The sequence below is a fragment of the Oncorhynchus kisutch genome, linkage group LG13 (assembly GCF_002021735.2).
Source record: "Oncorhynchus kisutch isolate 150728-3 linkage group LG13, Okis_V2, whole genome shotgun sequence".
NCBI classification, from domain to species: Eukaryota; Metazoa; Chordata; class Actinopteri; order Salmoniformes; family Salmonidae; genus Oncorhynchus; species Oncorhynchus kisutch.
The window spans coordinates 49,026,627-49,048,926 of record NC_034186.2 but is presented as its reverse complement, the minus strand read 5'-3'; the positions used below and the strand labels follow the sequence as shown (position 1 = coordinate 49,048,926).

The window sequence follows — 22,300 nt, the reverse complement described above, 5'->3', positions numbered from 1 at the left end:
AAAAATACAGTTTTATATCTTTATGTTTGAAGCCTGAAATGTGGCAAAAGGTCGCAAAGTTCAAGGGGGCCGAATACTTTCGCAAGGCACTGTACGTAGTATCACCATAGTCCAACACAGAGAGAAAAAGTACAACAAATCAACTATTTTCTGGTAGCAAAGGAAAAACAAGCTTTGTGCTGGTAATATGCAGCTCGAGTTCCCTGACAAGGTTCTCAATTTTTAGACCGTCAATTGTAAATAAGAAATTGTTCATGCCTAGTTAAATAAAAACATGGGTGGTGAAGCTCAACTTCTCATCCACCCAAACTCACAGATATTGCTACATTTTGACTTCTATGATGCCATCAAATCTATCAACGATCCCCAAAGAAAAAAACATAACCCCAGTGAGATCCACAGATGTGTGCCCTTGATGTGTGTGGCTCCATCAGATTCTGGGAAGATGGGCTGAGCACTTCAGCATCCTTCTCAACAAGGGAAGCCCAACAGTACACAATGCACTCAACGAGCTGCCCAACATCCCCCCCTGTCCAGCCAATTGGACTCTCCCCTGAGCTTTGAGGTTTTACGAGTCATCAAGGTTCTCAAAAACAACAGGAGGAATCCCAGCTGAGATCTATAAGCATGTGTTGTTTTGAGTTGAGAGGAGAGTGACTGCCTGGATGCTTTCACATACCTCCTCACTCACCGCCTTCCCCTCCTGATAAATAATATCTGGTCCTCGGAAGCCATATCTCATTTTCAAGAGAAAAAGGTGACAAAGCAGACACCTCGGAAACAGCAGACGAGTATCTGTGCTCGCGGTCGCTGACAAAGTCCTAGCCAGGATTATGCTATTCCGCTTGGCAACACATATTTAAAAGCATTCTTCCAGAAACCCAATGTGGCTTCAGACGCGACTGCAGTACCACCGATATGGTATTTATGGTAAGGCAGGTGCAAGAGAAGTGCAGAATCAAGATCTGTACCTTGCTTTTATCGACCTCTCCAAGGCTTTCACCACGGTAAACCACAAGCTCCTGTGGGAACTTCTCGGCAGGCTCGGAGTTCCGCCAAAGTTCCTCAAAGGAGTGTGCATTGGTGGTGATCAGGCAACCCCATTCAATGTTAAGGTTGAAGTGAAACAAGTTTGTTTCCTCGTCCCTATCATCTTCAACATGTTTCTCACCGCAGTCACTCCTCTCACACAAGTCCTTGGGAGATGAGGATGGAGTGAGCATACAGTTCCACCTGGATGGCAAACTTTTCAATTTCTGACACCACAAAGACCTCAACACATCTTTGAACTACAATATGCAGACGACCGTGCTTTCCTCGCCCACTCACCAGAATCCATGCAGCATCTCTAAATGTGATCTCCTCCATCAACAACTCCATTGGCCTCGACATCAACAAAAAAATATGCAAATCATTGTGCAACAAGTCACACCCATTGAGACATGTCTACATCGGTGGTCAACAACTCGAAGTCGTACCTCACTTCACCTATAATCGGCAGTGTCCTGTCCCCAACATGCAGCATTGACAATGACATCCAGGTTCGTGTGGGACTCGCATCTGTGGCCTTTGGTCGACTCAAGTCCAGGGTATTCCAGAACAGGAACCTGGCAATACCCACTAAGACCGCAGTCTACAAAGCAGTGCGTTAATCCACCCTTTTGTAGGGCTCCGAAGCCTGGACACCGTACAGAAGGCACATTAACATCCTTTGAGGCCTTTAACATACGGTACCTTCAACGGATCCTGGGCCTAACATAGGGTACCCTACATCGACAGACAAACCCAAACGATGAGCAAGCGTTTCTTGCTCAGAGACACCTGCATGTGATCCGCATTCCCCAGCAGATCCTCTATGGCCACCTGAAAAATGGAGGTCTGCCGGGGGACAAAATGAATGCTTAAAGGACAACAGCAAGACCCTCCTGAAGTGGTGTGAGATCCAGCCTGTAAACATGGAGTGCCTGGCAACAATAACCGCCATACCTAGCATTCCACCTGCCACCTGGGTGTCACACACCTCAAGGACACAATCTCAGAGATGAAAATTGAACTGTGAGCGCAACGGCATCAGTGTGCAAACAGTGGCACCCCTCTCTGGTATAGAACTCACCTGTCCCACAGCCACGCCACAAACAAACCCCGCCCCACAACAAACACAAATCGGGGGCAAAGTCAACATTGATGGAAAACCATAAGCAAGTAAGAGTGTGTGTGTGCGTGTGTGTGTGTCAGGAGTATTACCCCCCATCAGTCTCAATGTAATTATAGAGGGCTCCCAGAATGATACCTGTTCATTATGTTGTAGATCATAAAACCTAACTGAGTACAGAGACGCCAAAGTCCCAGGTGTCAGACCTCCCTCAAGCACTGCTAGACGAACACACACACAGTACACACACAAAACAATAGCTCCAGGTGTGAACTGCGTCCTCAGTACCAATGTCCGTATCTAAACTCAGTTAGTGTAATCAAGTTAAAGTGATGCTAGAGCTGGCTAATGAAGTCACCTTCTCCCATAGCCTAAGGGAGTGGAGTTATGACTTTGTCGTGGGCCTTTCATACTCAACGTGTTTTTGGCCCTGTAGCCTTAAGGAAAACACACCTTCTACCCCTTCCCCGAAACACTGGGGCATATTACCCACGGACAGACAGGAGAGAGAGTGCAAGATGCAGAGAAAGAAATAGAGAGAAAGAGATGGATCGACAAAATGTGGGGATAAAGGACCAAGAGAAATAATGTATCGCTGGGCTCCTGTATTTCATCAGTTCAACAGCACTGTAGAAACTAAGACAGGCTTCCTGCCGTGCAATCCCCTGACAAATCCCTAGACAGCACGCGACTATCAGTGTGTGTGAGAATCTTCCTCAAACACTACTTCACACTAACTCATTCTTAACCGACACATACTCAGACATCCATGCACAGAGACAGAGTCAGACATGTATCACAAAATAATTGAAAATAATGGCTTCAGAATATCCCTCCAGTTTGTGTGTGTCAGATCCAAAGCCCCCAGACAAGAACCCATGCAGAACCACTGGCGCAATTGGGGCTCACTGGACTGGGCTAAATCCTGAGGACTCACTACTGAATGGGCCTCCCAGCCAGGAACCTATTTAGCTAGCCCCACAGGAAATCACCATTCTAAATACCACACTGATAGTGTAGCAAATGGAGTGAGGCCAGGTAGCATCTGTCATTGAGGTAAAACTTGCCCCAGTTAATCCTGTCCCTGCAGTGTAATGACAGCCTAACCCGACCATTCATGCTTCCCCTCCCCTTCCTTCCCCCACCCTCCAAACCCACCTTCTCACCGACATATCAACTCAGAGTCAGACTCAGCCTCCCTATTCCATTTCAGCTCAGGGGGAAGGAATTAAATCATCTGGAAGGACATTTTCCCTTTCCTGTACAGTGAATAAAGCAAAGTTAGCCAGACAGCCACAAAAGCACATTCCTGTCTGAATGGTGTTGTGTTCTGTTATGGTGACTGTCAGGGCACCACACTGTACAGGTCCTCTGAAGGGATAATGTTAGTTAGGGGATTTAACAGATCTGTCATGGAAAACAAGCGCCACCTCTCTCTCTGAAAGTTTTTTTGTTCTTTCATTCTCTCTATATCCTTCCTCCTCTAAGGTCAATGTTACACAATGCTGTGATTCAGTCATTTTTATTTTATAATTTAACCTTTATTTAACTATGTGCAGGAGAGGATTCATGACATCATGGAGATTTTCCAGTATCTGGACTGTTCTCCCAGAAGTAGTGAGCAGAATCAACATAGGGTTAATTAATAGACATGTGTAAGCAGAATGGGGGCTGAGCTCAGGTGAATGAACAGAGCTGGGTCAACATGGAGTTAATCACTAGACATGTAAAAACAGAATGTATGCAGAAAATGTATGCCTGTGCTGTTATAGGTCTGAGGGAAGTCTTGCCTGGTCCTGTGACTAGCATTAAGGCATGTGATTGTATTGTATATGTATGTCTGTGCCATTACAGGCTTGGGGAGAGCCATTGTGTAGTCCTATGAGTATCATTGGACAGACACCTATATTAATTGTGTGTTGTCTTTTTTGTATCATTGCTATGGATATGCCACCAATAGAATCTGTAAACAACCAAGAATTGATACAGAAAGATAATGGTGGCAAGAGGCCAAGGGGTGTAAATCATCTACATAAAGGGGAGTGACCATGTGTGTTATCTGAAAGTGGAAACCTATAAAGCCTGAGGTCTATAACAAGAGAAGGCAGTTGTTCACTGGAATTGCTCGGCTTCTGTTACATTTGTAATAAAGTCTTTTTGAATACTTTATATCTGAGAAATTTGACTAAATATTTCCATGGCATAGGCAAGTCAGTTAAGAACAAATTCTTATTTACAATAACGCCCTACCACGGCCAAACCCAGATGGCGCTGCATAAGCCTTCAGCTCATTCACTTTAACAAATGAGAACATTACATTCCCCTAAAATATCTCAAAAGTGAGCGTGTGTGCTATGGGTGGTGCGTGCCTACGTGCGTGGGTAGGTACTTGCGCCCACGCGTGTGTGTGTTCACACCAGCGTCTCTAACACTTTAGAGCACTTCTAAAATACCTTTGGGAGGAATACAGAAAAAATATTACCATACTCCAATTAGGTAAAAACTAATTATGACAATTTGAGAAAACGAGAGACAGAGAGAGAAGTACTCTGACTGTGTGTGAACAGCTTTGAGGTAAAGCCTAAGGCCTATTATAAGAAAGCATCCATGCAGAACTCCGCAGCAGAACTCCGCAGCATCAACAGGCTTCCATTGTCAGCTGTGTAAGTGTCACATGATACCGTACCAAAACACACAAAGACCCATATTAACCACCATTCTCCCTCTAATGCCTTCTCTCCTCTCCCCTGTGATCCGACTACCTCCATGCTTAATCTGAGCCTAAACTGATTGTTAACTGCGCCATCTGACCAAACAGACAAAGGGAAAGACACAGGGCTTTTCTGTACTTTTTCCTTAAAAAGGAAAAAAAGCAGGCCATTGTCACACACTGATCTGAGACAAATAACCACCCTTTCAGACAGACAACAGAGACGGGTTACCACAGGAGGTTGGTGGCACCTTAATTGAGGAGGGCGGGCTCGTGGTAATGGAATATGGAGCGGAATAGGTGGAATGGTATCAAATAGATGGTTTCCATGTGTTTCCATGCCATTCCATTTGCTCCGTTCCAGCCATTATCCCCTCAGCAGCCTCCTGTGCTGGTTACTTTGGGCCTAGTGTTTAAGGAGGCAAATGTGGTTGACCATGTGGTATGTCATTTTGTTTGTGTGCAAATTAGTCAGATATTATTCAAAATAAGCCAACCCAAACATTTCTCATAATGACTCACATGCTCACATTGTCCCACAGAGTTCCCCAAATATTTCCATACACTCAGGTGGGAATGATTCTGCCTACAAAATGACTGAAAATAATGAAAATAATATCAAACACACAATCTTCCGTTTGTCCTTGTGGATCCATCCCTTTGTCAACAGCACCCTGTGGGCCGCAGGACAGGGGTGTTCCTGCATTCTTAGGTGCTTTGTGCTAATGTGAGACACTACCACTATGCTGCCTCAGTTCCACCAGCCTACATCAAGGACCTGGCTTCTGTCCAGACAGACACATGAGAGAAATATAGAGAGTGTGGGCCATTGGGGCATGCCATGTGGGCACCTTCTGCTATTGATCATGAGCTTGCTGGAGGCATGAATGGCATGGTGTCTTATGAAAAGGCCATGATTGAGTGTGTGCTTTATCGCTGCCTACATCTGTACATTACTGTTGATGGATAGATACAGGACACCAGATGCTCCCAGTTAGACCCTTTCCTTCTTGCCTTGTGTCACTAATGAGCGGCTCATGAAGTTAAAGTTCGGACAGAGATATGGTTTGAAATCCTCCCGTGCTTCAGGCAAGACTAACACATTGAGAAAAGAAATTGACACTTTGTAATGTGTCATATGAACACACCAAGGACCAATATTTTCACACTACCTATACCCAATTCGAAAACCAAACTAACAGGTGTCTTACATGTGTCAGCCAAGGGCAGAACGGACACCTGGTCAATTTCACAACTGAATTCATTCAACCGAAATGTGTCTTCCGCATTTAACCCAACCCCTCTGATTCAGAGATGTGTAGGGGGCTGCCTTAATCAAGGTCATCAGTGCCCGGGGACAGTTGTTGTTGGGTGTTAACTGCCTTGCTTAAGGGCAGATTTTTTTCACCTTGCCGGCTCGGGGTTTGAAACCAGCGACCTTTCAGTTACTGTCCCAACGCTCTTAACCACTAGGTTACCTGCCGCTAGGCTACTCTGAATGATAGAGTGATGCCGAAGTTAGGAGGATTTTGGCAGGAGAGAGGGGCTCAAGATGAAGCCAATAAGCTGTATCTGACAGCCTGCATTTGTGAAATCGATAGACCTTCCTTTGTTCCATCTCCCATCAACACCTGGATGTGAATAAAGCTGCTTGTGCTCTCTCTGTTCTCACACTCCCTTCACTTCACTTGTCCTTTCCCACTTTATTTATGTTAAGCATCTCAATTCAACAAGTTGTACTTGCAGTATAGTGTATATAACCAGCCACAATAAGGTTGAGGGTTGCAAACCAATCTCATGAGATGCTCCATTTCAAAAAAAGCCATTAAACAAATCTATTTCTAAAGTTTCTAGCATGTTTTCTCAGTCATACGTTGGCAAATCTAGCACACTACAAGTTACACATTGCCTTGAATTCGCCACTTTCCCATTCCCCGTCCTCAACCAGTTGGAGCTTGAGAGAGGTTTACTCCCAGCTGGCACCTGGAGCCACCGAACCAGCCATGAACTGCCCATCACCTGCCACCGCCGGCTGTCACACTGGGTGGCACCCCCCCTTCCCCTGCACAGTCCCCAGTCCTCACCACCTCTTATAAAGGAGAGGGAGTGAGAGGGATAGTGAGAGAGGGATGTAGAGGGAGTGAGAGTTAATGGGATTTACAGAAGAATACATGCTAACAGCTGTGACAGGGCATGTGAAGGGGAAATGGGGGGGTTGATGACTGAGGTACAGGCTGAATCTCAGGAGGACTGACATGAAAAACAGTATTCTAAGGAGTTGTCCACTTAGTCGTGCAGCTTCAAAGGTAATGAACTACCAGGGACTCACAGGCAATACCTGTGAGCCAATACACAAGGCAATACAAGAGCCACTACACTAGCCTGGTCCGAGATCTGTTTGTGTAGTCTTGCAGATTCCTATGGTCATTGCCATGCCAAATAACCATATGAGTTGGCTATACAGCATTAACAAATCTTGGGCCAAGCTCACTCCACACATCTCAAATCTTTCCATTGCACCCAATGCCTTAAAATGTGGAGATGGAATCTCAGAGGACTGTATGTGTTTAGCACTGCCCACAGGGACTGACCTAACCAGCCACCAAGAAGGACCAGGAATCCATGTGAAGCCTGCATCCATCACACAGAAAGGCCTGAAGTAGCCGTTTTCTCATGAGTGTGTCAATTTCATATTTCACTGTGGTGGTATCTCAATACAGAATGTTAAAGGGCAGCTCTATAGCCCAGACAATGTCATAACATGATCTTGCAACACTGGACTTTGACCTTTCTATGACTTTACTGACCTGTACATACAGAAGGGTGAGCCACTGCGCCGATCACGGTCAATAATCAGAATATATTCAATGACTTATAAAGGCAAAAAACAACAGTATAAAAGTTTACACAAAATAAGCCAATAAGCTTAAAAATAAACACATGCGAGAGTCTCTTCCCTCTAGGTAGGGGTGAGAAATAGTAGCATTAGAAGCATCCGTCTTGCAGACCCTCTTTTTGCTGCTTCATGGAGAGAAACACAGATCATGTGTATTTCAGATGAGGGATCTTTCCTCAGTGGTGTATAGTACTTAGTAAGTCGTTTTTTTGAGTACCTGGACTTTACTATTTATATTTTTTACAAATTTTACTTCGCTACATTCCTAAAGAAAATAATGTACTTTTTACTCAATAGATTTTCCCTGACACCAAAAGTACTAGTTATATTTTATCAAGACAACATCCCTTGTCATCCCTACTGCCTTTGATCTGTTGGGACTCAACAGATGCTTTATTTGTAAATTATGTCTGGGTGTTGGAGTGTTTCCCTGGCTATCCATAAATAAATAAAAACAAGAAGATTGGGCCATTTGGCTCACTTAATGTAAGGAATTTTTTACTTTTTAGAATTTTACTTCTGATACTTAAGTTTTTTTTAGCAATTACCTTTACTTTTGATACTTGAGTATATTTAAAACCAAATACTTTTACTGAAGTAGTTGATTAGTAATTGTAGTAATTGGTTGACTTTACTTGAGCCATTTTCTGTTATTTTTCCACCACTGTTATTATTTTGGTTGTGAAGCAGATGGCAGTCAAATAACTAAACTCAGCAAAAGAAGAAAACGTCCCCTTTTCAGGACTCTGTCTTTCAAAGATAATTCGTAAAAATCCAAATAACTACACAGATGTTCATTATAAAGGGTTTAAAACACTGTTTCCCATGCGTGTTCAATGAACCATAAACAATTAATGAACATGCACCTGTGGAACAGTCGTTAAGATTATGCTATTCCGCTTGGCAACACATATTTAAAAGCATTCTTCCAGAAACCCAATGTGGCTTCAGACGCGACTGCAGTACCACCGATATGGTATTTATGGTAAGGCAGGTGCAAGAGAAGTGCAGAATCAAGATCTGTACCTTGCTTTTATCGACCTCTCCAAGGCTTTCACCACGGTAAACCACAAGCTCCTGTGGGAACTTCTCGGCAGGCTCGGAGTTCCGCCAAAGTTCCTCAAAGGAGTGTGCATTGGTGGTGATCAGGCAACCCCATTCAATGTTAAGGTTGAAGTGAAACAAGTTTGTTTCCTCGTCCCTATCATCTTCAACATGTTTCTCACCGCAGTCACTCCTCTCACACAAGTCCTTGGGAGATGAGGATGGAGTGAGCATACAGTTCCACCTGGATGGCAAACTTTTCCATTTCTGACACCACAAAGACCTCAACACATCTTTGAACTACAATATGCAGACGACCGTGCTTTCCTCGCCCACTCACCAGAATCCATGCAGCATCTCTAAATGTGATCTCCTCCATCAACAACTCCATTGGCCTCGACATCAACAAAAAAATATGCAAATCATTGTGCAACAAGTCACACCCATTGAGACATGTCTACATCGGTGGTCAACAACTCGAAGTCGTACCTCACTTCACCTATAATCGGCAGTGTCCTGTCCCCAACATGCAGCATTGACAATGACATCCAGGTTCGTGTGGGACTCGCATCTGTGGCCTTTGGTTGACTCAAGTCCAGGGTATTCCAGAACAGGAACCTGGCAATACCCACTAAGACCGCAGTCTACAAAGCAGTGCGTTAATCCACCCTTTTGTAGGGCTCCGAAGCCTGGACACCGTACAGAAGGCACATTAACATCCTTTGAGGCCTTTAACATACGGTACCTTCAACGGATCCTGGGCCTAACATAGGGTACCCTACATCGACAGACAAACCCAAACGATGAGCAAGCGTTTCTTGCTCAGAGACACCTGCATGTGATCCGCATTCCCCAGCAGATCCTCTATGGCCACCTGAAAAATGGAGGTCTGCCGGGGGACAAAATGAATGCTTAAAGGACAACAGCAAGACCCTCCTGAAGTGGTGTGAGATCCAGCCTGTAAACATGGAGTGCCTGGCAACAATAACCGCCATACCTAGCATTCCACCTGCCACCTGGGTGTCACACACCTCAAGGACACAATCTCAGAGATGAAAATTGAACTGTGAGCGCAACGGCATCAGTGTGCAAACAGTGGCACCCCTCTCTGGTATAGAACTCACCTGTCCCACAGCCACGCCACAAACAAACCCCGCCCCACAACAAACACAAATCGGGGGCAAAGTCAACATTGATGGAAAACCATAAGCAAGTAAGAGTGTGTGTGTGCGTGTGTGTGTGTCAGGAGTATTACCCCCCATCAGTCTCAATGTAATTATAGAGGGCTCCCAGAATGATACCTGTTCATTATGTTGTAGATCATAAAACCTAACTGAGTACAGAGACGCCAAAGTCCCAGGTGTCAGACCTCCCTCAAGCACTGCTAGACGAACACACACACAGTACACACACAAAACAATAGCTCCAGGTGTGAACTGCGTCCTCAGTACCAATGTCCGTATCTAAACTCAGTTAGTGTAATCAAGTTAAAGTGATGCTAGAGCTGGCTAATGAAGTCACCTTCTCCCATAGCCTAAGGGAGTGGAGTTATGACTTTGTCGTGGGCCTTTCATACTCAACGTGTTTTTGGCCCTGTAGCCTTAAGGAAAACACACCTTCTACCCCTTCCCCGAAACACTGGGGCATATTACCCACGGACAGACAGGAGAGAGAGTGCAAGATGCAGAGAAAGAAATAGAGAGAAAGAGATGGATCGACAAAATGTGGGGATAAAGGACCAAGAGAAATAATGTATCGCTGGGCTCCTGTATTTCATCAGTTCAACAGCACTGTAGAAACTAAGACAGGCTTCCTGCCGTGCAATCCCCTGACAAATCCCTAGACAGCACGCGACTATCAGTGTGTGTGAGAATCTTCCTCAAACACTACTTCACACTAACTCATTCTTAACCGACACATACTCAGACATCCATGCACAGAGACAGAGTCAGACATGTATCACAAAATAATTGAAAATAATGGCTTCAGAATATCCCTCCAGTTTGTGTGTGTCAGATCCAAAGCCCCCAGACAAGAACCCATGCAGAACCACTGGCGCAATTGGGGCTCACTGGACTGGGCTAAATCCTGAGGACTCACTACTGAATGGGCCTCCCAGCCAGGAACCTATTTAGCTAGCCCCACAGGAAATCACCATTCTAAATACCACACTGATAGTGTAGCAAATGGAGTGAGGCCAGGTAGCATCTGTCATTGAGGTAAAACTTGCCCCAGTTAATCCTGTCCCTGCAGTGTAATGACAGCCTAACCCGACCATTCATGCTTCCCCTCCCCTTCCTTCCCCCACCCTCCAAACCCACCTTCTCACCGACATATCAACTCAGAGTCAGACTCAGCCTCCCTATTCCATTTCAGCTCAGGGGGAAGGAATTAAATCATCTGGAAGGACATTTTCCCTTTCCTGTACAGTGAATAAAGCAAAGTTAGCCAGACAGCCACAAAAGCACATTCCTGTCTGAATGGTGTTGTGTTCTGTTATGGTGACTGTCAGGGCACCACACTGTACAGGTCCTCTGAAGGGATAATGTTAGTTAGGGGATTTAACAGATCTGTCATGGAAAACAAGCGCCACCTCTCTCTCTGAAAGTTTTTTTGTTCTTTCATTCTCTCTATATCCTTCCTCCTCTAAGGTCAATGTTACACAATGCTGTGATTCAGTCATTTTTATTTTATAATTTAACCTTTATTTAACTATGTGCAGGAGAGGATTCATGACATCATGGAGATTTTCCAGTATCTGGACTGTTCTCCCAGAAGTAGTGAGCAGAATCAACATAGGGTTAATTAATAGACATGTGTAAGCAGAATGGGGGCTGAGCTCAGGTGAATGAACAGAGCTGGGTCAACATGGAGTTAATCACTAGACATGTAAAAACAGAATGTATGCAGAAAATGTATGCCTGTGCTGTTATAGGTCTGAGGGAAGTCTTGCCTGGTCCTGTGACTAGCATTAAGGCATGTGATTGTATTGTATATGTATGTCTGTGCCATTACAGGCTTGGGGAGAGCCATTGTGTAGTCCTATGAGTATCATTGGACAGACACCTATATTAATTGTGTGTTGTCTTTTTTGTATCATTGCTATGGATATGCCACCAATAGAATCTGTAAACAACCAAGAATTGATACAGAAAGATAATGGTGGCAAGAGGCCAAGGGGTGTAAATCATCTACATAAAGGGGAGTGACCATGTGTGTTATCTGAAAGTGGAAACCTATAAAGCCTGAGGTCTATAACAAGAGAAGGCAGTTGTTCACTGGAATTGCTCGGCTTCTGTTACATTTGTAATAAAGTCTTTTTGAATACTTTATATCTGAGAAATTTGACTAAATATTTCCATGGCATAGGCAAGTCAGTTAAGAACAAATTCTTATTTACAATAACGCCCTACCACGGCCAAACCCAGATGGCGCTGCATAAGCCTTCAGCTCATTCACTTTAACAAATGAGAACATTACATTCCCCTAAAATATCTCAAAAGTGAGCGTGTGTGCTATGGGTGGTGCGTGCCTACGTGCGTGGGTAGGTACTTGCGCCCACGCGTGTGTGTGTTCACACCAGCGTCTCTAACACTTTAGAGCACTTCTAAAATACCTTTGGGAGGAATACAGAAAAAATATTACCATACTCCAATTAGGTAAAAACTAATTATGACAATTTGAGAAAACGAGAGACAGAGAGAGAAGTACTCTGACTGTGTGTGAACAGCTTTGAGGTAAAGCCTAAGGCCTATTATAAGAAAGCATCCATGCAGAACTCCGCAGCAGAACTCCGCAGCATCAACAGGCTTCCATTGTCAGCTGTGTAAGTGTCACATGATACCGTACCAAAACACACAAAGACCCATATTAACCACCATTCTCCCTCTAATGCCTTCTCTCCTCTCCCCTGTGATCCGACTACCTCCATGCTTAATCTGAGCCTAAACTGATTGTTAACTGCGCCATCTGACCAAACAGACAAAGGGAAAGACACAGGGCTTTTCTGTACTTTTTCCTTAAAAAGGAAAAAAAGCAGGCCATTGTCACACACTGATCTGAGACAAATAACCACCCTTTCAGACAGACAACAGAGACGGGTTACCACAGGAGGTTGGTGGCACCTTAATTGAGGAGGGCGGGCTCGTGGTAATGGAATATGGAGCGGAATAGGTGGAATGGTATCAAATAGATGGTTTCCATGTGTTTCCATGCCATTCCATTTGCTCCGTTCCAGCCATTATCCCCTCAGCAGCCTCCTGTGCTGGTTACTTTGGGCCTAGTGTTTAAGGAGGCAAATGTGGTTGACCATGTGGTATGTCATTTTGTTTGTGTGCAAATTAGTCAGATATTATTCAAAATAAGCCAACCCAAACATTTCTCATAATGACTCACATGCTCACATTGTCCCACAGAGTTCCCCAAATATTTCCATACACTCAGGTGGGAATGATTCTGCCTACAAAATGACTGAAAATAATGAAAATAATATCAAACACACAATCTTCCGTTTGTCCTTGTGGATCCATCCCTTTGTCAACAGCACCCTGTGGGCCGCAGGACAGGGGTGTTCCTGCATTCTTAGGTGCTTTGTGCTAATGTGAGACACTACCACTATGCTGCCTCAGTTCCACCAGCCTACATCAAGGACCTGGCTTCTGTCCAGACAGACACATGAGAGAAATATAGAGAGTGTGGGCCATTGGGGCATGCCATGTGGGCACCTTCTGCTATTGATCATGAGCTTGCTGGAGGCATGAATGGCATGGTGTCTTATGAAAAGGCCATGATTGAGTGTGTGCTTTATCGCTGCCTACATCTGTACATTACTGTTGATGGATAGATACAGGACACCAGATGCTCCCAGTTAGACCCTTTCCTTCTTGCCTTGTGTCACTAATGAGCGGCTCATGAAGTTAAAGTTCGGACAGAGATATGGTTTGAAATCCTCCCGTGCTTCAGGCAAGACTAACACATTGAGAAAAGAAATTGACACTTTGTAATGTGTCATATGAACACACCAAGGACCAATATTTTCACACTACCTATACCCAATTCGAAAACCAAACTAACAGGTGTCTTACATGTGTCAGCCAAGGGCAGAACGGACACCTGGTCAATTTCACAACTGAATTCATTCAACCGAAATGTGTCTTCCGCATTTAACCCAACCCCTCTGATTCAGAGATGTGTAGGGGGCTGCCTTAATCAAGGTCATCAGTGCCCGGGGACAGTTGTTGTTGGGTGTTAACTGCCTTGCTTAAGGGCAGATTTTTTTCACCTTGCCGGCTCGGGGTTTGAAACCAGCGACCTTTCAGTTACTGTCCCAACGCTCTTAACCACTAGGTTACCTGCCGCTAGGCTACTCTGAATGATAGAGTGATGCCGAAGTTAGGAGGATTTTGGCAGGAGAGAGGGGCTCAAGATGAAGCCAATAAGCTGTATCTGACAGCCTGCATTTGTGAAATCGATAGACCTTCCTTTGTTCCATCTCCCATCAACACCTGGATGTGAATAAAGCTGCTTGTGCTCTCTCTGTTCTCACACTCCCTTCACTTCACTTGTCCTTTCCCACTTTATTTATGTTAAGCATCTCAATTCAACAAGTTGTACTTGCAGTATAGTGTATATAACCAGCCACAATAAGGTTGAGGGTTGCAAACCAATCTCATGAGATGCTCCATTTCAAAAAAAGCCATTAAACAAATCTATTTCTAAAGTTTCTAGCATGTTTTCTCAGTCATACGTTGGCAAATCTAGCACACTACAAGTTACACATTGCCTTGAATTCGCCACTTTCCCATTCCCCGTCCTCAACCAGTTGGAGCTTGAGAGAGGTTTACTCCCAGCTGGCACCTGGAGCCACCGAACCAGCCATGAACTGCCCATCACCTGCCACCGCCGGCTGTCACACTGGGTGGCACCCCCCCTTCCCCTGCACAGTCCCCAGTCCTCACCACCTCTTATAAAGGAGAGGGAGTGAGAGGGATAGTGAGAGAGGGATGTAGAGGGAGTGAGAGTTAATGGGATTTACAGAAGAATACATGCTAACAGCTGTGACAGGGCATGTGAAGGGGAAATGGGGGGGTTGATGACTGAGGTACAGGCTGAATCTCAGGAGGACTGACATGAAAAACAGTATTCTAAGGAGTTGTCCACTTAGTCGTGCAGCTTCAAAGGTAATGAACTACCAGGGACTCACAGGCAATACCTGTGAGCCAATACACAAGGCAATACAAGAGCCACTACACTAGCCTGGTCCGAGATCTGTTTGTGTAGTCTTGCAGATTCCTATGGTCATTGCCATGCCAAATAACCATATGAGTTGGCTATACAGCATTAACAAATCTTGGGCCAAGCTCACTCCACACATCTCAAATCTTTCCATTGCACCCAATGCCTTAAAATGTGGAGATGGAATCTCAGAGGACTGTATGTGTTTAGCACTGCCCACAGGGACTGACCTAACCAGCCACCAAGAAGGACCAGGAATCCATGTGAAGCCTGCATCCATCACACAGAAAGGCCTGAAGTAGCCGTTTTCTCATGAGTGTGTCAATTTCATATTTCACTGTGGTGGTATCTCAATACAGAATGTTAAAGGGCAGCTCTATAGCCCAGACAATGTCATAACATGATCTTGCAACACTGGACTTTGACCTTTCTATGACTTTACTGACCTGTACATACAGAAGGGTGAGCCACTGCGCCGATCACGGTCAATAATCAGAATATATTCAATGACTTATAAAGGCAAAAAACAACAGTATAAAAGTTTACACAAAATAAGCCAATAAGCTTAAAAATAAACACATGCGAGAGTCTCTTCCCTCTAGGTAGGGGTGAGAAATAGTAGCATTAGAAGCATCCGTCTTGCAGACCCTCTTTTTGCTGCTTCATGGAGAGAAACACAGATCATGTGTATTTCAGATGAGGGATCTTTCCTCAGTGGTGTATAGTACTTAGTAAGTCGTTTTTTTGAGTACCTGGACTTTACTATTTATATTTTTTACAAATTTTACTTCGCTACATTCCTAAAGAAAATAATGTACTTTTTACTCAATAGATTTTCCCTGACACCAAAAGTACTAGTTATATTTTATCAAGACAACATCCCTTGTCATCCCTACTGCCTTTGATCTGTTGGGACTCAACAGATGCTTTATTTGTAAATTATGTCTGGGTGTTGGAGTGTTTCCCTGGCTATCCATAAATAAATAAAAACAAGAAGATTGGGCCGTCTGGCTCACTTAATGTAAGGAATTTTTTACTTTTTAGAATTTTACTTCTGATACTTAAGTTTTTTTTAGCAATTACCTTTACTTTTGATACTTGAGTATATTTAAAACCAAATACTTTTACTGAAGTAGTTGATTAGTAATTGTAGTAATTGGTTGACTTTACTTGAGCCATTTTCTGTTATTTTTACTGGAGTATGACAATTACATTTTTCCACCACTGTTATTATTTTGGTTGTGAAGCAGATGGCAGTCAAATAACTAAACTCAGCAAAAGAAGAAAACGTCCCCTTTTCAGGACTCTGTCTTTCAAAGATAATTCGTAAAAATCCAAATAACTACACAGATGTTCATTATAAAGGGTTTAAACACTGTTTCCCATGCGTGTTCAATGAACCATAAACAATTAATGAACATGCACCTGTGGAACAGTCGTTAAGAGACTAACAGCTTACAGACGGTAGGCAATTAAGGTCACAGTTATGGAAACTTAGGACACTAAAGAGGCTTTTCTACCGACTCTGAAAAACACAGAAAGAAAGATGCCCAGGGTCCCTGCTCATCTGCGTGAACGTGCCTTAGCTATGTTGCAAGGAGGCATGCAAGGAGACTGCAGATGTGGCCAGCGCAATAAATTGCAATGTCCGTACTGTGAAACACAATGTCTGTACAACTGCCCGAGTTACACCAGGAACGCACAATTCCTAAGTCAGTGCTCAGACTGTCCGCAATAGGCTGAGAGAGGCTGGACTGAGGGCTTGTAGGCCTGTTGTAATGCAGGTCCTCACCAGACATCACCGGCAACAACGTTGCCATTGGGCACAAACCCACCGTCGCTGGACTGGCAAAAAAAATGCTCTTCACTGACGAGTCGCAGTTTTGTTTCAACAGGGGTTTCACTGTGTGCTACAGCGTTGATATTTACATCCTCCTCCCTCATGTGGTACCCTTCCTGCAGGCTCATCCTGACATGACCCTCCAGCATGACAGTGCCACCAGCCATACTGCTCGTTCTGTGCGTGATTTCCTGCTAGACAGGAATGTCAGTGTTCTGCCATGGCCAGAGAAGAGCCTGGATCTCAATCTCATTGAGCATGTCTGGGACCTGTTGGTTCGGAGGGTGAGGGCTAGGGCCATTCCCCCCCAGAAATGTCTGTGAACTTGCAGGTGCCTTGGCGGAAGAGTGGGGTAACATCTCACAGCAATAACTGGCAAATCTGGTGCAGTCATTGAGGAGGAGATGCGCTGCAGTACTTAATGCAGCTGGTGGCCACACCAGATACTGACTGTTACTTTGATTTTGACCCCCACTTTGTTCAGGGACACATTATTCCATTTCTGTTCTCAGTTGTTGAATCTTAGGTTCATTAAATATTTACACATGTTAAGTTTGCTGAAAATAAACGCAGTTGACAGTGTGAGGACGTTTCCTTTTTTGCTGAGTTTGTTTATTTTCTTGTCAATAATTGTAGTATAATAAGCCGCACACTTTCAATATGTATGCATATATTCCCATAATTGTATTGAGTTCTCCACGATCTACAACTAACCCTATTTTAATGAGTTGTCTTTGAAAAGTACTACTTTGGACATCAGAGTGACTTGTCTGATTATTTCAGAGGATTAATTTAATCCCTAAAACATTCTTTTTCTAAGGTATCATACTACATAGAAAGACTACCTTTGTCATACCCAACTGCATTCATGTTAGCAAAGGGCTAACCTGGTCGTAGATGTCATATGTTTTCAGTGCTTGTGTGGCTATCTCAGGATATTCAGCCTTGATTTTAATACAGAAGATTGGCAGAGATGAAGTTCTTAAACATACTTTTAAGGCCACCGTCATTTGCAACCTCAAGGAGTTGATCTTCTTCCTGCACGGACATTTCAACTGAGACATTCACAAATGGGTCGCGGATCCATTCCTTCCCACTTCGTGGGTCTTTGGCGGTTGGAAAGTAAAACTCTAAGCTAGGTGATCACGCACCAGCTGGGAGAAAGACGGCCCAGTCTCAGTCTCTCCCAAAATCCCTGCTAATGCTTGGAACATGTCAAATATGCCCTTGTCCACTCGCCGTCCCCACAGTTCCAGTTTGGATTTCAATGCAGCCACTTTATCTGCCAACTTAAAGACAGTTGTCATTCTCCCTTGAAGTGACAGATTGACTTCGTTGAGCTGGTTCAATACGTCGCACAGGAAAGCGAGTTTAGCGAGCCATTCCTCCTCATTGAAATGTGCTGCCAGTGGTGACTTTTTCTGAAAGAAATCTCTGTAGCAGCTCTCGTAACTAAAACACTGTGGCAAGCGATAATACGTAATACGCACAGGGGGCTTGGAGCGTGCGAGTCACTTGTCGCAATGAAGCCATATTTTAGGTAGAACTCATCATATTTTATCATATAAAGTTTTTTTTTTTTTTGCAGTCTTGGTCTCTGCATTATCAACATCGTCGTTGGGCCTTTTATCTCCCTTGCCCCTTCCCGAAGAAGCGATGTTTGTTTGTTTTTATTCATGTCAGCTACTGAAGCTAGCTAGTACAAAGTTGGTCGGGCAACCCAGTTTGAAAAACCCAGTTTGAAAAAAAACCCAGTTCTGTTTGAAAAAGCTAGCCTTTGCTTTCCTAACTGCCCGTGTATATTGGTTCCTAACTTCCCTAAAAAGTTGCATATCGTGGGGGCTATTCGATGCGAATGCAGAACGCCACAGGATGTTTTTGTGCTGGTCAAGGGCAGTCAGGTCTGGAGTGAATCAAGGGCTATTTCTGTTCCTGGTTCTACTTTTTTTTATGGAGCATGCTTATTTAAGATGGTGAGGAAAGCACTTTTAAAGAATAACCAGGCATCCTCTGACGGAATGAGGTCAATATCCTTCCAGGATACCCGGGCCAGGTCGATTAGAAAGGCCTGCTCGCTGAAGTGTTTTAGAGAGCGTTTGACAGTGATGAGGGGTGGTCGTTTGACCGCACACCCATTACGGATGCAGGCACTGAGGCAGTGATCGCTGAGATCCTGGTTGAAGACAGCAGAGCTATTTGGAGGGCAGGTTGGTTAGCATGATATCTATGAAGGTGCCCGTGTTTACAGATTTGGTTGTACCTGGTAGGTTCATTGATAATTTGTGTGAGATTGAGGGTATCAAGCTTAGATTGTAGGATGGTGGTGTTAAGCATGTCCCAGTTTAGGTCACCTAACAGCACGAGCTCTGAAGATAGACGGGGGGGGCAGTCAAGTCACATATGGTGTCCAGGGCACAGCTGGGGTAAGAAGGTGGTCTATAGCAAGCGGCAACAGTGAGCGACTTGTTTCTGGAAAGGTGGATTTTTTTAAAGTAGAAGCTCAAATTGTTTGGGCACAGACCTGGATAGTACAGAACTCTGCAGGCTAACTCTGCCCCCTTTGGCAGTTCTATCTTGACGGAAAATGTTATAGTTATGGATGGAAATTTCAGGGTTTTCCGTGGTCTTCCTAAGCCAGGATTCAAACACGGATAGGACACCTTCGTTGGCATCGTGTGCTAAAGCAGTGAATTAAAAAAAAACTTAGGGAGGAGGCTTCTAATGTTAACATGCATGAAACGAAGGCTTTTGCGGTTACAGAAGTCAACAAATGAGAGTGCCTGGGGAATCGGAGTGGAGCTAGGCACTGCAGGGCCTAGATTAACCTCTACATCACCAGAGGAACAGAAGAGTAGGATAGGGGTACGCTAAAGACTAAGAACTGGTCGTCTAGTATGTTTGGAACAGAGAGTAAAAGGAGCAGGTTTCTGGGAACGGTAGAATAGATTCAAGGCATAATGTACAAACAAAGGTATGGTATGATGTGAATACAGTGGCGGTAAACCTATGCATTGAGTGACGATGAGAGAGAATGTCTTGAGATACATCATTTAAACCAGGTGAGGTAACCGCATGTGTGGGAAGTGGAACTAAAAAGGGTTAGCTAAGGAATATTGAGCAGGGCTAGAGGCTCTACAGTGAAATAAGGCACTAACCAAAACAGCAATGGACAAGGCATATTGACATTAGGGAGAGGAATGCGTAGCCCGAGTGATCATAGAGGTCCAGTGAGTAGCTAGGAGGGCTGGAGACACGGCCATTCAGACAGCTAGCGGGCCGAGGCTAGCAAGCTAGCAGAAGGGCCTTAGAGGGATATCGCGATGGAAGAAATCTGTTGTAGCCCCCTCGTGCGGTTAATACGGCAGACCAGTGTAGTAAAAGGGTCCAGGCTAATTGGCAAAATAGGTATATTGATGTGTCTCTTCAGTTAACAGTTCGATATGCTCTAGATAACAAGCGGGCCGCGGCTAACAGGCTAGCAGATGGGCATTCAGGGGACATCGCGATGCAGGAGCCTGTTGAAAAAAAAACTTGGGCAGATTACGTCGGTAGTCCAGTCGTGATGGATCGGTGGGGCTCCATATCGGCAGTAAAAGGGGTCCAGGCCAATTGGCAAAATAGGTATTGTAGCCAGAGGAGTGGCTGAGGGACCTCTTCAGCTAGCCGGGAGATTGGCCTAGCATAGGCTAGCTCCAGGTTAACTGGTGCTTGCTTCATGACAGAGACATTAGCCAGGAGTGGCCACTTGGATAGCAGATAGCTAGCTGCGATGATCCAGGTGTAAAGGTTCAGAGCTTGCGGTAGGAATCCGGAGATATGGAGAAAAATAAGTCCGATATGCTCTGGTTTGAATTGAGCTGTGCAGACTGGCAAGAGCTGTCCGGGCTAAATGTTAACTGATGACCGCTAGCAGTGGCTAGCTGACTACTAGCTAGTAGCTAGTTAGCTGGCTAGCTACTGTTGGGGGTTCCGGTTCTAAAGTAAAGAAAATAGTAGATCCATACCACATTGGGTGAGGCAGATTGCAGGAGAGTATGTTGAAGTTGAGGTTAAGAAAAATATATGCAAAGAAAAAAGATAAAAAGATATATACACGGGGACAAGACGAAGACAAAGGCTTTATACAGTCAGCAACGGGTGTGGCTCAAATAGCTGAATCCACTCATTTGAATGGATGTCCACATACTTTTGTATATATAGTGTAGGTGTTCCTCCAGGTGAGAGAGGGAAGTGTAATAGAGATTGCGTCATCTGTATGCAAATTGGAATGGGTCCAGGGTGGTTGGGATGATGGTGTTTATGTGAGCCATTACCAGCCTTTCATGGCTACAGATTTGAGTGTTATGAGGTGATTGTCATTTAGAGAGTTATCTTGGCGTTCTTGGGCACATAGCCTATGGTGGTCTGATTGAAACATGTAGGTATTACAGACTGGGTCGGGGAAAGGTTGAAAATGACAGTGTAGACACTTGCCAGCTGGTCAGCACATGTTCTTAAATCAAAGCATGATTTTCCCTCAGCAGTCTGCATATTTCAATTAGATATGAGGCTTTAAAACGGAACTCAACACAAACCATCGGTAAAGCTGTATCCACATTTACACGTTGGAATGCAATTTCGGGAATTGAATGTCCAGAAATGTTCATCCAGAATTAGAGTAGCAAAAAATACGAATAGGTTATCATGACAGGGTAGCAGACGCACTGTTTGAATAGCCTACTTAAATATTGGAAATATTGGCTATAAACGATTAGGCGAATATACTAATAACATACCCTAGACTACCATATTTAAAGGGACGGGTGAAGTTATAACAAAAAGCGGGAATGTGAGGTGGACTCTGATCTGTTAAGCAGAGGGTCAAGTCTTTCAAAACAGTGAGCCACAAAACAAGCACTATCCTCCGATTCGAAGCAATCTAATTAAACACATTTTCATAAAAGCCCCTTATCTCGCACCTTGACAATTCAGTAAACCCTCTTCATTATACAATATATCGAGCGTTCCATTGAATAGCCTTCAGTCGCCTATGAATAAAGTTAACTGCGGAAAACATACTGCGACATCTTTCACACCCCTTTTCAGGATCAATATATCGATGCAAAACTCTCCACGATGGATGCATCGCTTCCCAAGTGCGCAGTGACTTGAAAACAGGAAGAAAGGGCTCTTTACCTGTTGGTCCCTCTATGCCTTCGGCGTAGATTTGAACGGCCAGGATCAGTAGAAATGCACAGTTGTTCATTGTGCTGTTTTAGTCCAGTTTGGAATAGATGAAGAAATAATTTCAGTGACTCCGCGAGGACCGATGTGCAAACTGTTTTCTCCAGCCTATCGATTCCCTAATTCTTTCTGAAACGTAGTTACGAGACAGCAGCAGTAGTGCTAACTGACGTCAGGATAAACAGTACAGCACATTTTCAC

General features: G+C 44.3%; 1 protein-coding gene across 2 annotated transcripts in view; it reads right to left on the bottom strand.

The window, feature by feature from the left end:
• LOC109902241 (receptor-type tyrosine-protein phosphatase U) overlaps window positions 1-22,300 on the bottom strand; it is a 326,293-nt gene extending 303,993 nt beyond the window's left edge. For both annotated transcript variants that reach the window (XM_020498440.2, XM_031786469.1), the window contains exon 1: window positions 22,052-22,300. In XM_020498440.2, coding sequence (XP_020354029.1) covers window positions 22,052-22,121 — 70 coding nt within the window. In that variant the 5' untranslated portion in view covers window positions 22,122-22,300. The remainder of the gene's footprint in view (window positions 1-22,051) is intronic.